At 34.2% G+C, this 23,700-nt stretch overlaps 1 protein-coding gene across 5 annotated transcripts in view; it reads left to right on the forward strand.

Annotated features, from left to right (window-relative positions):
- Positions 1-23,700, forward strand: part of LOC122712106 (talin-1) — a 59,401-nt gene that overhangs the window by 28,476 nt on the left and 7,225 nt on the right. For all 5 annotated transcript variants that reach the window (XM_043931462.1, XM_043931464.1, XM_043931466.1 and 2 more), the window contains 9 exons: positions 11,512-11,704; positions 12,121-12,522; positions 12,824-13,094; positions 13,770-14,273; positions 14,706-14,803; positions 16,798-16,886; positions 18,218-18,676; positions 19,507-21,320; positions 21,733-23,635. In XM_043931462.1, coding sequence (XP_043787397.1) covers positions 11,566-11,704; positions 12,121-12,522; positions 12,824-13,094; positions 13,770-14,273; positions 14,706-14,803; positions 16,798-16,886; positions 18,218-18,676; positions 19,507-21,320; positions 21,733-23,635 — 5,679 coding nt within the window. In that variant the 5' untranslated portion in view covers positions 11,512-11,565. The remainder of the gene's footprint in view (positions 1-11,511; positions 11,705-12,120; positions 12,523-12,823; positions 13,095-13,769; positions 14,274-14,705; positions 14,804-16,797; positions 16,887-18,217; positions 18,677-19,506; positions 21,321-21,732; positions 23,636-23,700) is intronic.

Here is a 23,700-nt window from a genome sequence, read left to right on the forward strand (position 1 = left end):
CAGAGAAGTGACTGTCTTCTATTTTTTCTTTATATTTTTCTTTTTTTTTTTTTCCTCTCTCCATGGTGTTTGGGGGTCGAAGTTTGTAACTCGAGACGATTTTATATTATAAGAAGCTTCTTGTGGCTTTTGAATATATTCCTCGTCGTCATTTTTTATTTGTAATTATATTTGTCATTGCAGTAATTCTGTGGCTACAGTTAGTGCTGTTTGGCTGTTAGTATCAGTTTGAGCCAGTGTCTCAGAGATTGTAGTTATAAGTGTTTTTTTTTTTTTTTAAAATTAGTTTCTTCAGTTTGTTATTATTCGAGTGCTTTTTAATTTCTGATACGTTTGATTCGCATTAAATGTGGAAAGTTTATTAATGATTGCAGGAATTGTAAACAGTTTTCATAGATGGAAACTTAGCCGGATAGGATTAAATTTAGAGGAAAGGGAGGACAACGAAGTTCGCTATTGAATCGTTGACGCGTAAACGACGGTGATTAAAATGCATTGAAATGAATTTATAGACGAAAGTTAGGATCGAGGATTTCGTGGTTTGATCGTGTTTTATTTATAAATATTATTACTCATTAATTTAATAATTAAATATTGATAAAATATTAAATAAATCTCGAGTTTCTTTTAACGTCGATCAAATGTGTAACATGTTGTTCACAAAAAATAAACAATCTTCTAATTAAAATTTGAAAATTAATATTTCACACGTAAAATATACAATGAATTTTATTAAATATAAATATAAGGCGTAATGGTAATATTTTTTTTTTATTTTAAAAGCAATTTTTGGTACTATATATTTTTATAATATTGTTTACAAAATTTACAAAAATGAACAATCTTCTAATTAAAATTTGAAAATTAATATTTCACACGTAAAATATACAATGAATTTTATTAAATATAAATATAAGGCGTAATGGTAATATTTTTTTTTTTTATTTTAAAAGCAATTTTTGGTAATATATATATATTCTATAATATTGTTTACAAAATTTACAAAAATGAACAATCTTCTAATTAAAATTTGAAAATTAACATTTCACACGTAAAATATAGAAAATATAGAATCTTATTAAATGACAAGAGAACAATATCGTATGAAAGATATAAGGCGTAATATTTTTTTTTTTTATTTTATTTAACAATATTTCTGATAATATATTTTTTAACAATGATCTTCCTTCTTTTCAAAAAAAAAAAAAAAACGGAATGGAAAGATCGATTATCACCGAGACGAAAGGGTTAAAACGAAGAATAAAGTTCGAAGATGCCTGAAAGTTTCTGAGAAAAATAGCGGGGGCGTCAGTTTTCCCTCGGGTGTAAGTTAATAAGTCATTGGAACAGGGGTAGTTGGTAGTTGGTCGAGGTCATTCTTTACCTCGCAACTCCTGACAGAACTTTGTGGAAATCGTGCAAGCGAAAACTGTGCCATCGGACGTTATCCTTCGGAATCAATATTTGCCTGAACGAAATTGTCTCGATGGTGCATCGATAATTATCATCCCGAGCAACGTGTTTCAACGCCGTGATAAAACGATTATCGATTATCTAAGTGTTTATTATTCCTTTAGACTTAGACGAGAAAATTAATTTCTTCCCTCTTTTATTATTTTCGATTGAAGTTTTAAAGAAAAATGAAAAAAAAAAAAACAGATTTTCTTCTCTTTCTCTTGTAAAGACAATAATTTATAAAATTATTCCAAGATGAATCACTTTTTAAATTATTTCTATTCAATTTACACAATTACAACTACAACGACATTCGAGAAAATTAAATTTCATTTCCAAATTAATCCGTTGTATTAACAATGCAACTCGCAATTTGATCGAATACTTCCAAATTTTTTGTCCGTGAAAACAAGTCGAAAATCTAACCTCTTCGAAAAATCGAACTTCAACCTCACCAATGACACTCAACTCGGAAGTAGCTCGGACGAGGAGTTGGCTTCATATCTCTCATTCATCTAAAATCACCCTAGAAATTTTCCAAACGTCTCTCAGCAAGAGGTTTCGAAAACAATCTCCGTGAAATCGATCGATGCGCCCTTACATAAATTCATTTCGTGTCAGTGTGTCGCGAGAAAGAGAGAGAGAGAGAGAGAGAGAGAGAGAGAGAGAGAGAGAGAGAGAGAGAGAGACGAAGTGATTCGTGTCGACGAAGGGTGTCGAGGAGGCGATAAAAGGTGGGGGGTGTCCCGATCCACGTGGCCTCGAGGATGGGTGGCACGACACGAGGGATGGGTTTCGAGAGAAGACGAGTTGGAGTTAAAAAAGCTGACGGCGTTGAATCGAGATCGAGAGAGAATAGATGTGTATGTGTGTGTGTGTGTGTGTGTGTGTGCAAGTGGCGCGCCGGTTGAAAGTAAATGGCCATAAGTGGTTCCGCAATCTCGATGGTCTTTGATCGGCGAGAAAAGCGAAACAATCTTCCGTGTTTCTTCCACGAACTTCCGCGGGAGGCGGAAGTGCACTTTCCGGTTACCCGGTTTCGCGCTTCGAATTGTCTCGCGATTTCGATTTCCAGATCTCGTATCGACTTCATATCGGCATTAGAATTTGATTTTTAACGAATGGATTTATATGGTCGGTTTACGGTTGCAGTTGTCATATAATTTAATAATTTTGTAGTTGTTGATGTTTAATGGGAATATGTGCAATATTTTCGAAAGAAAGGAAGAATTTAAAATTTAAAAGAATTTAAAATTGTCGATCATGTTTTTATTGCTAAAAGAATTCTTCGATATTAATCTTTTTTTTTTTTTTTAAACTAAAATTAATTTTGATTATCTTTGTATAATGTTTATGTATTGTAGATTGGAAAAATTTGTTATAAAATAATTCCTCGTGCTAAAATTTATATCATCGTCAAGTAAAATATCAGTTCTTCGAGATTTTTGTTTCTATTATTAAAAGAATTCTTCGACAAATTTTAATTTTTCTTTTCTTTTTTTTAAACTAAAATTTAATTATTTTTGTATAATACTTATGTATTATAGATTCGTATTATAGATTGGAAAAACCTGTTGTAAAATAATTCTTCACGCTAAAATTATCATTGATTATTGTTTTTGTCAAGTAAAATATCGGTACTTCTTATACTTATGTATTTTAGAGAATATTATAGATTAATATAATTCCTCGTGCTACAATTTATATCATTGTTAAGTAAAATATCAGTGCTTCGAGATTTTTTATCATTAAAAGAATTCTTCGACAAATTATTTAATTTTTCTTTTCTTTTAGACTAAACTTTAATCATCATTGTATAATATACTTATGTATTTTAGAAGATATTATAGATTGAAAAAATCTGTTAAAAAAAAATAAAAATAACTCCTCGTACTAAAATTTATATTATCGTCAAGTAAAATATCAGTGCTTCGAGATTTTTTATCATTAAAAGAATTCTTCGACAGATCATTTAATTTTTCTTTTCTCTTAAACTGAACTTTAATCATCCTTGTATAATATACTTATGTATTTTAGAAGATATTACAGATTGGAAAAATCTCTTATAAAATAATCCCTCGTGCTTAAATTGTATATCATCGATTACATTTTTATCAAAGTAAAGTATCGATACTTGGAGATTTTTATTTTTATCATTAAAAGAATTCTTCGACAGATTATTTAATTTTTCTTTTCTCTTAGACTAAACTTTAATCATCATTATATAATATACTTATGTATTTTAAAGGATATTATAGATTGGAAAAATCTCTTACAAAATAATTCCTCGTGCTAAAATTTATATCATCGTCAGGCAAAATATCAATATTTCAAGATTTTTATTTTTATCATTCAAAAGAATTCTTCGACAGATTTTAATTTTTCTTTTCTTTTAAACTAAACTTTAATCATCCTTACGTATTTTACAAGATATCATAGATTGGAAAAATCTCTTACAAAATAATTCCTCGCGCTTAAATTGTATATCATCGATTACATTTTTATCAAAGTAAAGTATCGGTGCTTCGATATTTTTATTTTTATCATTAAAAGAATTCTTCGACAGATTATTTAATTTTTCTTTTCTCTTAGACTAAACTTTAATCATCCTTGTATAATATATTTATACATATACGTATTTTAAAAGGATATTACAGATTGGAAAAGCCTGTTATAAAGTAATTCCTCGCGCTGGTCGTTTTCCTATAATTGAAACATGTATCCGGGAGTCGTCCCGGATAAAGGCAATGAGCAAAAATCGCGTTTAAACAGCGAGTTAAGCTCGAATGGTTATTTTTCATGCTCGTTGTGCATCAACAGGGGTCCACGTGATTGGCGCGTATGCCAGGATCCATTAAGAGAACCGAGCCCCTGATTACCGAATCTTGTAGAGCGTGCATAATCGTGTCTTCGTTACCTCCCAGCAATCCTTAGACCCTCGATTAGTTCACGTCATCCGTTATCACCGTGGAAAGAAACTGACGTCTAAACTTAGACTTGGAGGCTTAAGACGATCGATTCACTCTCTAACACGTGGATCCTCTTCTCTTTCTCTCTCTCTCTCTCTCTCTCTCTCTCTCTCTCTCTCTCTCTCTCTCTCTGTGTCTCTGTGTCTCTCTTCTTTAATTTTTACCGTTCGACGACGATAACAAACGATAAATTGCTGTGATAAATTGTAAGTGATTTTGATAAGGTAGGCGATTTTTGTATTATAAAAATGTTATATATTATAGATGAGAAACGATGAGAATTTTTTCTTCTAACGTTGCACGAAAATAACAATTTTTTTCAACAACTATAGATAGAGAAAATTTTGTTAATCTCAAAGTTCTCTAAAGGTTCTTTCTCTAATTTCTTATAAATCCGTGGCTCCTTTTGTTATTTCAGGTTAACGATAAAAATATCGTCGACCTATTATTTAAACGATGAAGCGGCACATTTCATCCTGCGAGACATTTTTTTTTTTTTTTTGCCCTGTCTGATCCTAAAATATTCATTCGAGTAAGGTCGTTCGAGTAGAACCGTGACCGTTTCACACGGTCTACTTAAAAGTCTTGAAGCCCGGTTGGCAGAATTTCCGGGTTATATGGCAGCACTAAAAGTGTAACACAATATGCGGAAAGCTCCTGAAGCTTCGAAATAGATATTTCGATATGCGCGATGCGGATTTAAAATCATTCTTCGTGAAATATAATTGAAATTCTGAAGAATCACCAATGAGTTTTTCCTATCACGTGATCAAGCTCTTAAAGTGAAAATATATTTATTAATATGGAAAATATTTTTAATTAAATTAATAAATATGGAAAATAATTTTAGATCAAAAGGAAGAAATTCTGGACGATTGATTAAATTTCAATGGAGAAGTTGATCTTGTCGTTTCATTGTTATATATTATGTATATATTAAAAAAAAAAATCACGAGTATATATATATATATATAAAGCATCTATAATAGCACTTGATGCGAGGATATAAACGTTCAAAGAACGATTCGAACGACGTCGAAGGCGCATCACGGTTGCACTCATGCAGTTGACCCAATTGGAGGTAATGAGGTCATTCCTCTAAATACATCCTATAGAAATTGGAAAGTGACGTGCAACGGTTAAATGGAGGGAGTTTTGTATAACGTGAGTCAATTTTATGGATAAATTTTATTTAATATAGATATTCATTCTTTTTCTTTCTATAAAAAAAAAGATTAAAAAAAATGAAACACAATTAGATCGTCTAAAAAATTAATTCTTGGACTTGGACCTCTTTCTGTATAACTTGTTGAAATTAAATAGTCGTAAAGAGGGGATGAGATTTTTAAATAATTCAGAGGGCAATTTTCGTAAATGTGAGAAACATTCAACGAGATCTTTTGCTTATCCCAGCTTACAACTTTCATGAATGCTGAACGACTTAACTCGTTTGAAGATAAAGTTAAACGAAATTATTAGTCAAGGAGTTCTACAGTATCATTGCATATATTATCGGGCGGCCGTTTTAAAATGAACTCGAGAAATGAAAGTTTTCTTCGGGAAATGGAAATTTTCCCGATTAACAAAAGCAGATCCGTGTTCGACAATTTATCCATTTACTCGTTTTAAACAATTATTTCCAATTTCCAACGGCTATTCCTTTCTTTCTTTTTCTTTTTTTTTCCCCACTTTTTTACTTAATTATTATTATTATTATTTTAGAATAATAATTCACAACTTCGATGTGAATTATATCTCCCTTGACGAACTTTGAAAATTATCTCAAAGTGGATCTTAAAGTGGATCGTAATTTTAAGTTCTTCTTAAGTTGTTATCTCACTCCGATGTATTTATCTATAGGCTGTACGATATATTTTTTTTTAACATATAAATTAAATTACATAGATAAATTTTTAAAATATCAAGCGTTAATTAATTAAAAAAAAAGGTTATAAAATTTTATTTGACATGGAATGAAATAATGTATAATTATCTGGAACGCGTAACGAAGAGAAAAGGAGAAGAGAAATTTTACAAAAGATAAAATATTAAAACCGAGAAAACATACAGGGAAATTGAATATAGAGAGCTGATACAGATGCCGAAGGAAAGTGTAAGATTCCGAGAGGGGGAGGAGGAGGAAGGGATGGGTAATAAAACGGCGATATCAATGACAAAAAAAGAAAAAAAGAAGAAGGAGAGCAGCGAGTAACGAAAGCGAGCACAATAAGAACGGACAAAGGAGGAAAAAGAAAAAAAAAAAAAGGAAAAAGGAACGGACGAAAAAGAAGAAGGGAGAAAGAAAGAGGATCGTTGAAAGTCGATAAAGAGATAACAAAGAAAGCGCTGCACGCCGAGGAAAGTAGAAAACGAGACACCCGAGAGACAATAACGTCAACGAGCTAACTAAAATCGTAAAGAAAGAAGAAATATATATATATATATATATAAAAAAGAAAAAGAAGGATAATAAACAGAGAAGAAGAAGAAAAAAGCCGAATAAATGAACGAAAAGAAAAGAAGAAAAAGGAGAGAGAAATTGGATTCGTGAGGGAGAAGAGGAGGAGAAGGAAGAGGAAAAAGAAAAGAAAAAGAAAAGAAGGAGGGAAAACGACGGGGAAAAAATAACAAAAATGGGAAAAGTGAAAGAAGGATGAAAGAAAGTTGTAAGGGATTGGAACGGTCGGTAAGGATGGGAATATAGGGTAACCGACGGCGCGGAAGAGGAAAAGAGAAAAGGAGAGGAGGCCGATGAACAGTGGCGGAGGAAGGGAAATGGAGAGGAGAAAATGAAAAGAGTGGCGGACGGAGGGAAAGGGGGGAGGGGGGGGATTGCCGGGCTCGTAAGAAGGGGATGGTCTGGGGTGGTTGTGCTTGAGTTTGACACAGTGAGAGACCGGCGTTGCCTGGCAACCTCTAAGGGTGGAAGTCCACATTGGCGTAGGGTGTACTTGCAACGAATTTATGCGCATGAACCATCCCCCTGCTCTTCTATCGAGACGCGTATATATGTATATATATATATAAAAAAAAGAAAGAAAGAAAAGGAGTCGAGTAAACGAATGAAACTAGCCTATAATTGGCGGCCACTGCTCGTTTAGATCGTGATAATATATCGCGTGTATCGTGATCGTGTTAAGGGCGATATATTTCACGAAATCAAGGGAACGTTTTTCTTTCTCGAAACTCGATCTGTTTTCGTTTCGTTTCATTTCGTGTAGGATATCGTAATTTCTTATGAGAAGTCTCGTTTAAATCTTTATAATTATAATTACATCTTATTCTTTGTTGTTTTATATTTAAATTGAAGAATTGGAAATTCGTTTGGGACAAACGATATAATATTTTTGTATATACTTTTTTTTTTTTTTTTTTTGGAAATTTTCACTTGGAATTTTTCGTCACAACTTACTTTTTGAAAGTAACTTTTTAAAGCGAAAATGTTTATTTATCTATGCATTTAGTTTATTCTTCGATTATAAATAATATCGTAATAGAAATACGCAGAGTGTATTTCCTTTCTATTTTCAGATTTATTAGTTTTTTTTTTTTTTTCAGTCAGCAGGTTTCCGCTCTAGTAGGAAGCAGCCAACGTTCCTTCCATCAAGCCCCAACTATTTCATCAAGAACGGAACTTCGTAATTAATCTTAACTTTTCAATTAACATAACCAAGACTTTCTTCGATCTTCTCATTCCCTCGACAAAATATTTTTCACTTACGCCATATATAACAGAAAATATTGTCTCCCAATTAAAAATAAAATTCCTCGTGATGTGATAAAAATTTCAAAATCTCCTCCTCTCTTATCCCATTACAGCAGGAAAAAAATAACGCTTTTCACGAGATTTTCCTTTTTCTTTTTCTTTTTTTTTTTTTTTTTTTCAAACAACCAAACGAGACACACCAAAAACATCAATATGATACCTGTTCCATCAATATGATTTATTCAATTGACGTTTACTCGAAGGATTATCGATAATTCGTTGATTAAAACGAAAGAAACGAAGAAACATTGCGGGTGGTGTGCGCACACCACCACCTACGAGGAGGTAAACGAGAAAGATTCGTCTCCCCTCCCCTCCCGGATCGATTTAATTAGCCTCGAGACGGTGACAATTTATTTTTATTAGCCGAATAGCCGGTTGACGGTGGGGTGGGGTGGGGTGGGAAGAGCCGAGTTCTACGCCCGTGCCGGATCCCACACTGCACCCTGTGGCAAATTCTATGGCAAATGTACCATACCACAGGAAGATCGATATATAGACACAGAAGTCCCACCGGTGGCTTCCACTTTCACTCGATAGCGGGACATTTTTTAATCCGTAGCTCTGCTACGTTTCACCGGAAAACCGATGACAAAATGATGGAAACGCTTTGCTCGAGAAAATTTCCTTCCTTCTTTATTCTTCTTGCCCCAATGTTTTATTTCGTAAATTAACGCCAATTATATTTCGAGATTCGTATATATAAATTGTATACATAATGCTCGAGAAAATCCTCCTTCTCTATTCTTCTTGCCCCAATATTTTATTTTGTAAATAATTTTGTAAAATTAGTTTGAAATTAACACGAATATATTTATATTCGTATATTATGTTATATTCAATATTTCCTATTCGAGATTCGTATATATAAATTGTATATATAATGCTCGAGAAAATCCTCCTTTTCTATTCTTCTTGCCCCAATGTTTTATTTTATAAATTAATTCGAAATTAAGGCGAACAATATTTTCGATTCGAGATTCGTATATATAAATTGCATATATAAAAATCTTTTTAAAATGTTCAAGATGTGTCTTTCCATANAGATTCGTATATATAAATTGTATACATAATGCTCGAGAAAATCCTCCTTTTCTATTCTTCTTGCCCCAATATTTTATTTTGTAAATTAATTTGAAATTAACACGAATATATTTATATTCGTATATTATGTTATATTCAATATTTCCTATTCGAGATTCGTATATATAAATTATATATATAATGCTCGAGAAAATCCTCCTTCTCTATTCTTCTTGCCCCAATGTTTTATTTTATAAATTAATTCGAAATTAAGGCGAACAATATTTTCGATTCGAGATTCGTATATATAAATTGCATATATAAAAATCTTTTTAAAATGTTCAAGATGTGTCTTTCCATACGATGAAAATGCTTTGTTCGAGAAAATCCTCCCTTCTTCTATTCTTCTTGCCCCAATATTTTATTTTGTAAATTAGTTTGGAATTAACACGAACAATATTATATAAATTGTACATATAAGTAACAATCTTTCTAAAATGATCAAGATGTGTCTCTCCATATGATGGAAATTCGAGAAAATCTTCCCTTCTCTATTCTTCTTGCCCCAATATTTTATTTTGTAAATTAGTTGGGAGTTAAGGTGAACAATATTTCCAATTCGAAATTCGTATATATAAATTGTATATATAAGTAACAATCTTTCTAAAATGATCAAGATGTATCTCTCCATGTGATGGAAACTCGAGAAAATCTTCCCTTCTCTATTCTTCTTACCCCAATATTTTATTTTGTAAATTAATATATATATGTACAATTTTTCCAATATTTACAATATTTCCAATTTTTACAATATTTCCAATTCGAGATTCGTATATATAAATTGCATATATAAAAATCTTTTTAAAATGTTCAAGATGTGTCTTTCCATACGATGAAAATGTTTTGCTCGAGAAAATCCTCCCTTTTTCTATTCTTCTTGCCCCAATATTTTATTTTGTAAATTAGTTTGGAATTAACACGAACAATATTATATAAATTGTACATATAAGTAAAAATCTTTCTAAAATGATCAAGATGTATCTCTCCATGTGATGGAAACTCGAGAAAATCTTCTCTTCTCTATTCTTCTTACCCCAATGTTTTATTTTGTAAATTAACGCAATATTTCCGATTCGAGATTCGTATATATAAATTGCATATATAAAAATTTTTTTAAAATGTTCAAGATGTGTCTTTCCATATGATGAAAATGCTTTGCTCGAGAAAATCCTCCCTTCTTCTATTCTTCTTGCCCCAATATTTTATTTTGTAAATTAGTTTGGAATTAACACGAACAATATTATATAAATTGTACATATAAGTAAAAATCTTTCTAAAATGATCAAGATGTGTCTCTCCATGTGATGGAAATTCGAGAAAATCCTTCCTTCTTTATTCTTCTTGTCCCAATATTTTATTTTGTAAATTAGTTGGGAATTTTTTTCCCAATATTTCCGATTCGAGGTTCGTATATATAAATTATATATATAAAAATCTTTTTAAAAATGATCAAGATGTGTCTCTCCATGCGATGGAAACCCTTTGCTCGAGAAAATCTTCCCTTCTCTATTCTTCTTGCCCCAATGTTTTATTTTGTAAATTAGTTGGGAGTTAAGGCGAACAATATTTTCGATTCAAGATTTGTATATATAAATTGTACATATAAGTAAAAATCTTTCTAAAAATGATGAAGATGTGTCTCTCCACGTAGAGGCAATTGAAATTGCGGAAATGAGCTCGTGACAGGTTAAACCACCCTTTGCAAAATCGATCGAATTGAATATCGAAAAAAAAAAAAAAAGGAAAAAGCTTTATTACATCCGCGATCACGTTGGAAATTGTTAAAGAAGAGAAATCGAAGAGGGATTCTCGGGTGAACCTCGAGCAAGAACTATCTGTTGTTTTACGATAATGTGCAATTACGCGAATGGATAGAACGGTGACCCCGTGAGGGAGCACAATGCTCGACCCCTTGCAACTTGTTGCACTTGATTCACCAGTAAACTGGAAAACGCGTAAAGTCGTTTCACATTCTTCGTAATATCGAAGAACAAGATTCGACGAGTTTTGCAAAAATCGAGGGAAGCGATCGATTGCAATTCCAATTGAGAATGTCGTTTAATTTTTATTGTTTATTTATTTATTTATTCATTTATTTATTTTTGCTCTCTTGAATATTTCCAATATATAATTGTGTGAATATTATCGAACATTTAAGAGAGAGGGAGGAAAAAGGGAGGAGAAAAGAGGGGAAAAGAAACGGGGAGAATTAAACAACGTAATTTTTGTCTTTTTCAGTCGAGTGATTCCGGTGGTTTTCGTGAACGCAGATCATCACCCCAGGCAGTCGCAATGGCCACCCTATCCTTGCGTATCTCCATCCCGGAGAAAAACGCCACGAAGATGATGCAATTCGACCCGAGCACATCCATTTACGACGCTTGCCGTATTATCAGAGAGAAACTCGCTGAAGCGAGTAACATGGGCCAACGTAAGCTTCTACTTGCATCTGAAATATTCAACGACGTTCTACTAACGAACACGCGAATTTGCATTTTTCCCTTCCCTTCCCACTTTCATTCCTTCTTCCCTTCTTTACGAACGTACGCACGCGATTAGAATTTTAAATTGCAACATATTTAAACATATTTAATGAAAGTATAAATAAGATTTAAGATCAATCACGTATGATTCATCTTCTACGTTAATTCTTGACGAAAGAATTGGAATTAATTGATTTTCATCGTTCATCTAAAAAAAAAAAAAAAAAAAAAAAAAAAAAAAAAAAAAAAAAAAAAAAAAAAAAAAAGAAGAAGAAAAAGAAGAAAAATTCAGATACTTTTTCAACGATCCAGAAGTATACAGCCTCGTACGATCGTAATAACCGCGTAATTCTTGCCTCGACAGCGAAGGACTACGGATTATTCCTTGCCGACGAGGACGTGAAGAAGGGAGTTTGGCTGGAGCCAGGCCGGAATCTCGATTATTACATTCTGAGGAACGGCGATCTGCTCGAGTACCGGCGTAAACTGCGGACCCTTCGAGTGCGCATGTTGGATGGAACGTTGAAGACGTTGTTGGTGGACGACAGTCAGCCCGTCGCCAATCTCATGGTAGTAATTTGTACGAAGATAGGCATCACGAACCACGATGAGTACTCGTTGGTACGCGAGCTGGCCGATGAGGAGACCGAGAACCAGAAGCCCGGCAATTTCGGCACCCTTACGCTCAAGAGGAGGAAAGAGGAGAAAGGCGAGCGGGACGCGAAGATGGATCAGTTAAGGAAGAAGCTTAAGACCGACGACGAAGGTGAGACGAACCGCTTTAATTGTAAAAAATTTCGCTTTATTAAACCGAAGGGGAAACAAGAAGTGTAATCGTTGCGGTGAAAATGTTTGGGAAAGAATTTTCATTGTGATTTTTCTTTTTTTTTTTTTTGGAAAAGAATAGAACTTTATCTAATAATAATTAAATTTAATTGTTTTAAAATTTACTCTTAAAAAAATATATTTTATATATATATATATAAATTTCAAAGGATAAGTTCTACGTATAAATTTTCGTGAAACGAGAAAAATCGATATAAACGTATCACTTTGTTCACTTTCAGTGAATTGGATAGATCCAAGTAAGACGTTACGAGAGCAAGGGATAGACGAGTCAGAAACAGTGTTGCTGCGGAGAAAATTCTTCTTTTCGGATCAGAATATCGACAGCCGAGATCCGGTGCAATTATCTCTTTTGTACGTTCAAGCAAGAGACGCAATTCTAGATGGCACGCATCCGGTTACTCAGGAAAAAGCTTGTATTTTCGCTGGAATACAATGCCAGATCCAGTTCGGTGATCACAAGGAAGACAAGCACAAGCCAGGCTTTCTCGAGTAAGTTCTCTTAAGATAAGAAAATATTGATTTCTTTCATTCCGACTTATATTACGTTATTTTAACGATAAGAGGAAAGAAACATCCAATGATCAAGTGACATAACGAGATTCGGAATTGAGAAAAGATCAGAATTTTTTCCCTTCTAAATAAATAAATAAATAAATAAATTTTTCTTATACGAATATTTTGTAAAAGTGTCAAAAGTGTATTTGTCCATCTGGCTTTTATATAAAAAAGAATATACAAGAATACTTCATATCATTAACCTAAATAAATAAACAAATAAATTTTTTTAAAACAAATATTATGTGTTAAAATGTAAAAAGTGTATTTGTCCATCTGGCTTTTATGTAAAAAAGAATATACAAGAATACTTCATATCATTAACCTAAATAAATAAACAAATAAATTTTTTTTAAACAAATATTATGTGTAAAAGTGTAAAAAGTGTATTTGTCCATCTGGCTTTTATATAAAAAAGAATATACAAGAATACTTCATATCATTAACCTAAATAAATAACCTAAAATAAATAAACAAATAAATTTTTTTAAAATAAATATTATGTGTAAAAGTGTAAAAAGTGTATTTGTCCATCTGGCTTTTATATAAAAAAGAATATACAAGAATACTTCATATCATTAACCAAAGTTTTCTCGTTATTTTCTCTAGCCTCAAGGAATTTTTACCACAATCATATTTGAAGGTGAAGGGTATCGAGAAGAAGATTTTCGCGGAGCACAAAAAACACATCGGCCTCTCCGAGCTCGATGCTAAAGTGTTGTATACGAGAACAGCGAGATCGTTGAGCACCTACGGCGTCACGTTCTTCTTAGTGAAAGAGAAAATGAAGGGGAAAAATAAATTGGTGCCACGTTTGCTCGGTGTCACTAAGGATTCCGTCTTGCGACTCGACGAAAAAACGAAAGAAATCTTGAAAACATGGCCGTTGACTACCGTTCGACGTTGGGGAGCCTCTCCAAACACATTCACACTCGACTTTGGCGATTATTCAGATCAATACTACAGCGTGCAAACCACAGAAGCAGAACAGATACTTCAGCTAATCTCTGGTTACATCGACATCATTCTCAAGAAGCAAAAAGCTAAAGATCACTTTGGTATCGAGGGAGATGAAGGTTCAACCATGGTTGAAGACAGTGTATCGCCTTTGAAGTAAGTATCACACACTGTATATATATATCAATTTTCAGCATTCTGTTAATTGATGGAAGTGTATTAGGACAATTAATGGGAATTGATAGAAATCGAGAGTCGTTTCGTTCATTGATTATTGAGATTTATATCTTGTGAAGACGACACGATAGTTTCTATTTCCCAGTTTATTTTTATTGTAAATGATAAAGTGTTATTATGGAAGAGTTTTTGAGAGAGAAACAGAGACTCTACATAGAAGCAAAAAGAAGAGAAGCAAATTTGAAGTAAATTTTCTATAGATCATTAGTTTTTATATCTTCTTTCTTATTCTTATTTTAACAGTGACAATGATTTATTGTTATTGAAATTGCGAATGTTTGTTACACAAATATTTAAATATATAAAATACATATTATTTTCTATAATATATATTTTATATATTCTTTACAGAGCAACGATTATGCAACACGAAACGAGTAATGCTGGCAAAGGAAACGTGGAAGCTGTGTCAGTTGCCATACCTGCAGTCATGAGAACCGGTGTAGACGGTAAGAATATTCAACAAATTTTTTTCCCAATTATTTCACGCTCCAAAATCAGTATCTTATATCATTTCTAAAAATATCTATATCTTTCTGAAAAATATTTTTATTAAAGTGTGATTTTTTCACGCCTTAGTTAAATAAAATAATATCAATGTTTTATCAGTTTTATCAATTTATTCTCAAAACAAAAAATAAGATACTGTATTTCAATCCTACTATTCAATTTATATATTTAATAGGAAAATATCGCGTGCTGATTTTAGATATATATATGAAGTTTGTATCTTGATGATAATTTTTCTATTTTAATATTATTTGGTTATTTAGAAGTTTGAAAAAAATTTTTCTATGTTTATTCAAATTTTTTATTATATTTTGTTTGCATTGTTTTTTCATCTTAATTGATTATGTTCATAATTATTATTACAGTATTTTTCACATTATTAAAATATTAATTCAATAAAAAATTATGTTTTATATATAGAATAGTTTAGATTTTAAGATAGTGAAAGATTTTTATTTTATTAAATTTTAATTTCATCAAGTTTAAAAAATGTAAATAAAAAATAATACTAAAATTTATAGTATTGAAATGAATTATTCACAATAATAAAAATAGTTATCAAGTAATATTTATCATAAAATTTTCGTTCGTCGTGTTGTTTCAATTGAATTTAATCTTTTTCAAGCTTTTAAAATAACGAAATACATTATAAAAATTTTAGAGCTCCTAGCACGCCTTTTTAGTTGTTGCATAATAAATGTTTATGAGATAGAATGTTTGATCAATTGTAATTTCATAAAATTTGTAAAGAAATTTATAAAGCAAAAAAAAAAAAAAGAAAAAACAAAGCCTGTTGAAAGAACTAAAGTTAGCTGCTTAAACAAAAAAAATACATAAACGAAAATAATTGTTTAATATTTTAAATATTTTTTTTTTTTTTTACTGAGTTGTTACATAATTAGGAATAAGACGATTTTTTCTTTTTTTATTTTTATAATTTTAAAAATCAATATTTTACGATAAAAAATGAAAATACAAAGTAATAAAATAAAATATTTTATCATATTATTAATAGAAAACGTTTCCTGCTTAATCTTTTATATATTAAATTCTTTATTCATTAAAATTAACTTATGTTATGATATATACTATATATATTTATTACTACGAGTTTATTCTAAACTATTATACGTATTTTACACTCTATTATTATAAATAGACTCTTCATTCCTGTGATTCATATAAATAGCTAGACAAGAACAATTTGACTCTAACAATGAAGGTTTATCAGGAACTCAAAAGATTAAAAATGCAAGAGTGATCGAATCCTCCATTGCTAGGAATAGGTTGTAATTTGATTTGATACTTATACCTAATAATATGCATAGTATATAATGAGAAGTTACGGCCACCTAGTGGCGTCAATCGATACTATGGCGCATAAACCGATCGCGATAGCTTCTATTGCAACGAGTTCGGTCATGATCACGATTACCTAACGGTTATGACAGGTACTAACGATCGATGAAGATAGATGTAAGCACGTTACAAACATGCATGCGATATAATTACTTAAAATTAATAATTTATCAAAAAAAAAAGTTCCATAAATCTATAAATAACTTCTTTCTCTAGTAATCAATATATATTACTACCAATGATGTAACAAAATATAATAATGAATGACTAAAATGAGAATTAGAAAACGTACTTAATTACGAATAACTTTCAAACGAATTTAAAACGGATTTCCTGAAGCTGAACATTTATTATGCAACGAAATCAAATAATATAGTTTACACATATACGTTTCTTTTTTTATTTTTGATTTGGTAATGTAATAAACGAGACACACTTGGCGCTTATCCGCTCTCGCTTCGCAAGACAGCCGATCTGTGTGCGCCTTAATCCAGCTTCTTGTCAAGCGATCAATCGATCCCGAGGATCGATCCTTGTAAATATCACTCGGATAGTTGCATGATACGGTTTATAGGGGCTCGACCGTATGGGACTGGGCACATGGGCAGTGCTCAATACACGACTGTCAGCGGCCAGGTGAACATCGCTCACGCTCCACCGATGGTAAGATCTATCAGAGGCAGAACAGGCTCTTGCTTGGTGTTGATTTATCAGTGTTCCGGACTTGCCTCACTTTCATCGAAAACATTCGTGGCCTTTCCCTTCAGTCACACTAAATTGATTCAGAGACACATTAATGGGGCCGATACGGATTACTAAAATTGCAGATATATTGGTTATGCTATTTGGATTCGTTTGATAGAGTTGATTGATGTCAATGTATGATTGAGGAAATTTCATTTGATTAGTGGCAGATTAAGTATTCAGATATACGTGTATACGGAATAGGTATTAATAGGATTGGGGACGATTATTCGGAGATTAATGTTGAATTTCAGTCTTGGTTCGTGGAATTGGACACGTTTCGAGTTTGATGGTGATACAGAATTACGGCAATCGAACTATTACTATACACGTTTTCGCATTCTTGAAAAATTGATAAATGAATTTTTTCCTCTTCCTCCCTCAAATAACACTGATAATTCACTTCAGCAAGAGTCATTTGAGACCGCTTTGTTATAGCATTAGCTAAGTAGTTCTACTTTTTATACGAATCGCAGCGATATTATATTTAAGTTCAAGAGTTCACTGATAAATAATACGATTTTCGTTTCACACCGGAATAATTTAAAAAAAAAAAAAACGACTAATTGACGGTTAAATTTGTTTTCATGCTAGGCGCCTTCTATTGCGGACACAGAGTAGGTACACGATGATTAAACTTTTTAGTTATTTATATTATTGGCTGTTTAAAGTAATTTTTGTTATAAATCCTTCCAATTTTTGGTTTCATTCAATTTTATTTTCGTGACTAAAATGTAAAATCTCTTTGAAATGTAAAAATAATATTGATCTTCTTATTTGAAATTTAATCAGTATATTGGAAAATATTCTGTATCATAAGAATTTTCTTTTCTATTCAACATATTCCTTTCAATACATACATTTTTAATTTGCATATCCGTCATTGAAGATCGATTATTTAATAACAGCAACTAGTTTTTATTAAAAATATATAAACTTGAAGTCGTTCAATTTTTGCAAACCATTATAAATTATTATATTATCCACTTATCATATCTCTTTCCACGCAAATATCTTTATAATTCACGTTTCATTAATTTTTATATTATTATAATACTTCAAAATAAATACAAAACTCTGTTGTAAAAATTTACGAAATAAGAACGGATAATAAATTTATTCAAAATTTTCCAAAAAGAACAATTCATGCAAGAACAAAAATGGAACGTCTTCGATTCTTATACTTTTTTTCGACGATCATACATCCGTTAACCGTCGACGTAAAGCAATTTGTGAATCGCTGAAACCAGGTGCAACAAACAAAGGTCACATCCGTCCTGTCCGAACCACAACGTGCCTTACTGTCGACCATAACCGCTGGCCACGAGGTGATCCACATTGCCGAGACCGAGTTGTCCTCGAAGGCCCAACTTCCCGAACTGGGCACCGACCCGGCCTCGTTGAAATGGATCGAGCAGACGATCGACACGCACAAGCAGAACGTTGGCTCGCAGATCGCGGCGATGAACGCCGCGACCGCCCAGGTTGTCACCCTGACCTCCGGCCCGGCCGACGACGTGGACCACACGGCGGTGGGCGCAGCCATCACCACGATCGCCACCAATCTGCCGGAGATGACCAAGGGCGTGAGAATGATCGCCGCCCTGATGGACGACGAGTCCTCGGGGGACAAATTGCTGGATGCCGCAAGAAAGCTGTGCTCGGCATTTTCCGACTTGCTCAAGGCCACCGAGCCAGAAACCAAAGAGGTATTATTGTCCGAATCGATTGTTCCAACGTTGGCAAGAGTTTTTTTTTTTTTTTTTTTTATACTTCTTCTAACGTTCTAAGATCGAAAAGTATTATTAAAATTAGTTTTGTCAAAGTGTAAAGCTCCCTTGTGTAATTGTTAAGTGAAGAAGTATCGATTTTTTTTTTAATAACGAATTTCTTTTGATGTGATCAATTGTGACTTTTTATGCAGCCTTTCTACGTAGCGATATCTTCATACGAACGATACGTAAGCAAGAATATTAGAGAACATTGTAGAATATCGCAAATCGTTTACAGTTTCCTTTTTTTCTTTTTTTTATAACGAATTTCCATTTAATATTGTTTTTATTTGTGTTTCACTTTAAATTATTGCACACTTTAAATTATCGCAAGCTTCTTGCAAATAGTTTTTAATATTAATGTTTTATAATAAGTTAATCTTTCTTTTATTTAGGATGAAAATAGGGAAAATGTTTCTTTTCTCTTGTGTTGTGTTTAATGGATGTTTCTCTTATTATATAATGAGATACACCATAAAGAGATCATAAAGTTTTAAATTATTGAAATTTAATTGCTAGTTATAGAATATATATATGTATGCATCAAAATTTTCAATTTGATTTACATATAACAAATATAATTTTAAATATTAAAAGAATATATACAAAAGGCCAGAATATTATTATCAAAAGTAGTAAAACAATCAATTTATTTATCATTTTGCTTGTAATATAATTTATTTTTATCCTTTTAAAACACATTGCTTTAATATATATATATATTTTCCACAATTCATCTCTAATCGTTTTCTTTTTACTCACTTTAGCCAAGGCAGAATCTGTTGAACGCCGCTTCTCGCGTGGGTGAGGCTTCGCACCAGGTGCTAACGACTATAGGTGAAGAGAACGACTCGAATCGAGAGCTTCAAGATATGCTATTAGCCTTGGCTAAAGCTGTGGCCAACTCGACTGCCGCTTTGGTCCTCAAAGCAAAGAATATCGCAGCCACCTGCGAGGATTCCGCGACTCAAAATCGCGTAATTTCAGCAGCTACTCAATGTGCTCTCGCTACATCTCAATTAGTCGCCTGTGCAAAGGTCGTGGCGCCAACTTTGCACTCTCCTGCTTGTCAGACGCAGCTGATGAACGCGGTCCGTGAAGTGACGAAGGCAGTCGAAGGTTTGTTGGAAGTGTGCAATGAGACCTGTAATGACGAAAACCTGTTGAAAGAGTTGAACATCGCTGCCAGTGAAGTGAGCAGAACGTTGAACGATTTGTTGAGTCATATTAAGACAGCCACCAGAGGAGAGCGGGCTAAGGAGTCTATTCAAGAGGGAGCGGTGGAGACAATACTGATAGCCACTGATAAACTGTTTGCTAGTACCGGGGATGCTGGTGAGATGGTGAGACAAGCAAGAGTTGTTGGCCAAGCAACGGCACAATTGATCCAAAGCATAAAGGGCGAGGCAGAGAGGCAGACCGATTCGGAACAGCAGCGCAGATTGTTGGCTGCTGCTAAGGTGCTCGCTGATGCCACAGCCAAAATGGTGGAGGCTGCCAGACAATGTGCCAGCAGTCCACACGATGCTAAGATGCAGGATCAATTGCGGCAAGCTGCCGAAGAATTAAGAGCAGCTACCACTGCCGCTGCTACTCCTGCTTTGAGAAGGAAATTGATTAATAGATTAGAAGCTTGCGCCAAACAGGCTGCCGCCACTGCTACACAATGCATTGCTGCTTCAACAGGTGCTGCTCATCACAACACAAACCAAAGTAGTCAAGAGGAATTGAACGCAGAGTGTCATACTATGGCGCAACATATACCAAGTCTTGTAGCCGGTGTGAAAGGAACGCAGGCTCAACCGGATAATTCCACGGCACAGTTGAATCTGATTAATGCTTCTGAACAGTTCTTACAACCTGGTACTGCCGTGGTAAAAGCTGCCAGGGCGGTATTGCCAACTGTTACTGATCAGGCTTCTGCTCTCCAATTGAACAATACTTCTCAACAATTGGGTGCTTCTCTCTCAGATTTGAGGTCTGCTGTGACGCGTGCAAGGGAAGCTTGCGGTGGACTGGAATTAGATGCAGCCGAAGAATTGATAAACAGCTTGAAAGACGAATTGAGAGAGTTTTATAGAGCCGTAGAGGCTGCTTCCCTGAGGCCATTACCTGATGAGACCACGGAATCCACTGCTCTTCGCTTGGGAGCCACGTCCAAGAACGTAGGTTTTGCCATGGCTCAGCTGCTCTCTGCTGCTAAACAAGGAAATGAAAATTACACGGGAAGTGCGGCTAGAGAAACAGCAACTGCTCTTAAAGACTTGACTTACGCAGTTCGTGGAGTGGCTGCAACTTCGAATCAACCTGATACGCAAAAGAAAGTTTTAATGACCGCTGATGATGTAATCTTGAAGTCGTTGAGACTGGTCAAAGAGGCTAGAAGAGCTTTAAAGAATCCTGATAACGTAGACAATGAAGCTAATCTAGCTGCAGTTGCTAAAGATGTGTCAAATTCATTGAACAAATGCGTGTCTTGCTTGCCTGGACAAAGAGACGTAGATGATGCTATCAAGAATATCGACGAAATGACTCAAGTTCTAGGCATGAACGAATTTCCTCAAACTAACAAGAGTTATGGGTATGTATATATGTTTTGTTACTGATAAGTTATCAAATGGTACACAAGTAATTAGTTACCTATTCATTTGTCTCATTTTAGTTACTGCTTATCATTCATTGACACACATTAGAATTTTTAAAGACAATGATAAGACAAAATTTAAGAGCACATTTAAAATAGATGTAACAACAAAGTAGACCATTTAAATATTAAATTTTTAGGTCGAGTGTAATGAACTATGATATTTGATGCGTAAAAAATTTCTTATTCTGTTTTGCTTATTACATTATTCCAATATAATAAATATTTTAAACTAAATTTTAGAAGAATCGTTTATTTCATTGATATTTTATTAAAACTAACTTTTTGTTTGAGATTTTTACTTTATTATCATGTAAAAAATATACATGTAGCAATTTTTCTTTTATAGGCAACTGCAAAGTGATCTTAATAACGCAGCTGCGAATCTAAACGATGCTTCATCGAACGTAGTATCATCGGTACGTTCCCCGGTGCAACTAGCTAGTTCTTCCAAGCAATTCACCAATGCTTTTGGAGATTTGTTGGGTGTTGGCATGGAAATGGCCGGTCAAACAGCCATCGAAACTCGAACTCAAATGGTGGTCTCACTGAAGAACGTCAGCATGACATCCAGCAAGCTTTTGGTAACTGCTAAATCTGTAGCAGCTGACCCGAGTGCTCCAAACGCCAAGAACCAATTATCAGCTGCTGCACGAGCGGTAACAGATTCCATCAATTATCTAGTTGACGTTTGCACTTCAGCTGCACCTGGACAAAACGAATGCGACAACGCCATCAGAAACATACAATCGATGAGGTCGCTTCTTGATAATCCTAGTGAACCAATATCCGACGCAAGTTACTTCGAATGCCTTGAAACTGTAATGGAGAAGAGCAAGAGTCTCGGCGATGGTATGACGGGCATAGCTAACCATGCAAAGAAATCAGAACACGAGCAATTCTCAGTAGCCGTTAGAGGAGTGTCATCTTCAATCTGTGGTCTGATAGAAGCAGCTGCCCAAGCTGCATACTTAGCTGGTGTAAGCGATCCAACATCAGTGGCTGGAAAACCTGGCTTGGTGGACCAAGCTCAATTCCTCAGAGCTGCTCAGGCTATTCATACTGGTTGTCAGAGCCTTGGCAATCCTACCAGCACCGAGCAACAAGTTCTTTCAGCAGCTACCATGATCGCCAAGTACACTAGCGCTCTCTGCAACGCTTGTCGCGAAGCTTCGAACAAAACCAGCAATCCTGTTGCCAAACGGCACTTCGTTCAATCGGCCAAGGATGTTGCCAATTCCACGTCAGCTCTGGTGAAGGAGATCAAAGCGTTGGATCAGAATTATTCCGAAGCTAACAGAGAGAGGTGTGCGGAGGCTACCAAGCCTCTTCTAGAAGCGGTCGACAATCTGTGCACTTTTGCCGGATCTCCAGAATTCGCCAGCCAACCTGCAAAGATATCCATAGCAGCTAGAGCTGCCCAGGAACCAATAACAAGCGCGGGTAAAGCTATCATCGACGGTTCTTGCGCGATGGTGCGAGCTGCTAAGAGTCTAGCTGTCAGTCCTAAAGATCCCCCAACTTGGCAATTATTGGCAAATCATAGCAAGAGTGTCAGCGATTCGATCAAGTCTCTAGTTGCCTCCATCCGCGACAAGGCACCTGGACAAAAGGAATGCGATGCTGCGATCGAAAAATTGTCGGCCAGGATCCGAGAACTGGATGCCGCATCGCTCAGCGCTGTTTCACAGGCATTGATTCCACGAAGAGAGAACACGGTGCAAGGATTTACCGATCAAATGGAGAGCAGCGCCAGCGAGTTACGAGAAAAACTGGAACCTCTTCGAACAGCCGCTAAATACGAAGCTGAAAACGTGGGACACGCTGTCAACCAGATCGCTTTGTATTGCGAACCCTTGGTTTCCGGTGCTATCGGTGCTGCTTCAAACATGGTGCATTCGAAACAACAGATGGTGCTACTAGATCAAACGAAAACCGTTACCGAATCTGCCCTGCAGCTTGTCTGTGTGACAAAGGAGTCTGGTGGTAATTCAAAGGCAATCGTTTTGCACACGGAAGTAGACGAAACGGTGGAATCCATGAAAGACGCATTGCAAGAATTGCAAAATACTTTGGAAACTATCTCAACATCAAATGGTATTGTTACCGGGTTGATCGATACTATTTCTCGTGCCATGGTTAGATTGGAGGATCATAGGATGTCCACTATAGACACTGTGGATTCGTATGTGGATTATCAAACAAGAATGGTGGAGGCTGCTAAAGAAATTGCTCGGCTGGCACAGGAAATGGTAAACTATAAAAAAGATAAAAATACAATTGGTCAAGAACGTTCAATTAACCTCATTAAATTTTC

This window comes from Apis laboriosa, unplaced genomic scaffold, assembly GCF_014066325.1.
Source record: "Apis laboriosa isolate Shangri-la unplaced genomic scaffold, ASM1406632v1 scaffold19_cov150, whole genome shotgun sequence".
Classification (NCBI taxonomy): domain Eukaryota; kingdom Metazoa; phylum Arthropoda; class Insecta; order Hymenoptera; family Apidae; genus Apis; species Apis laboriosa.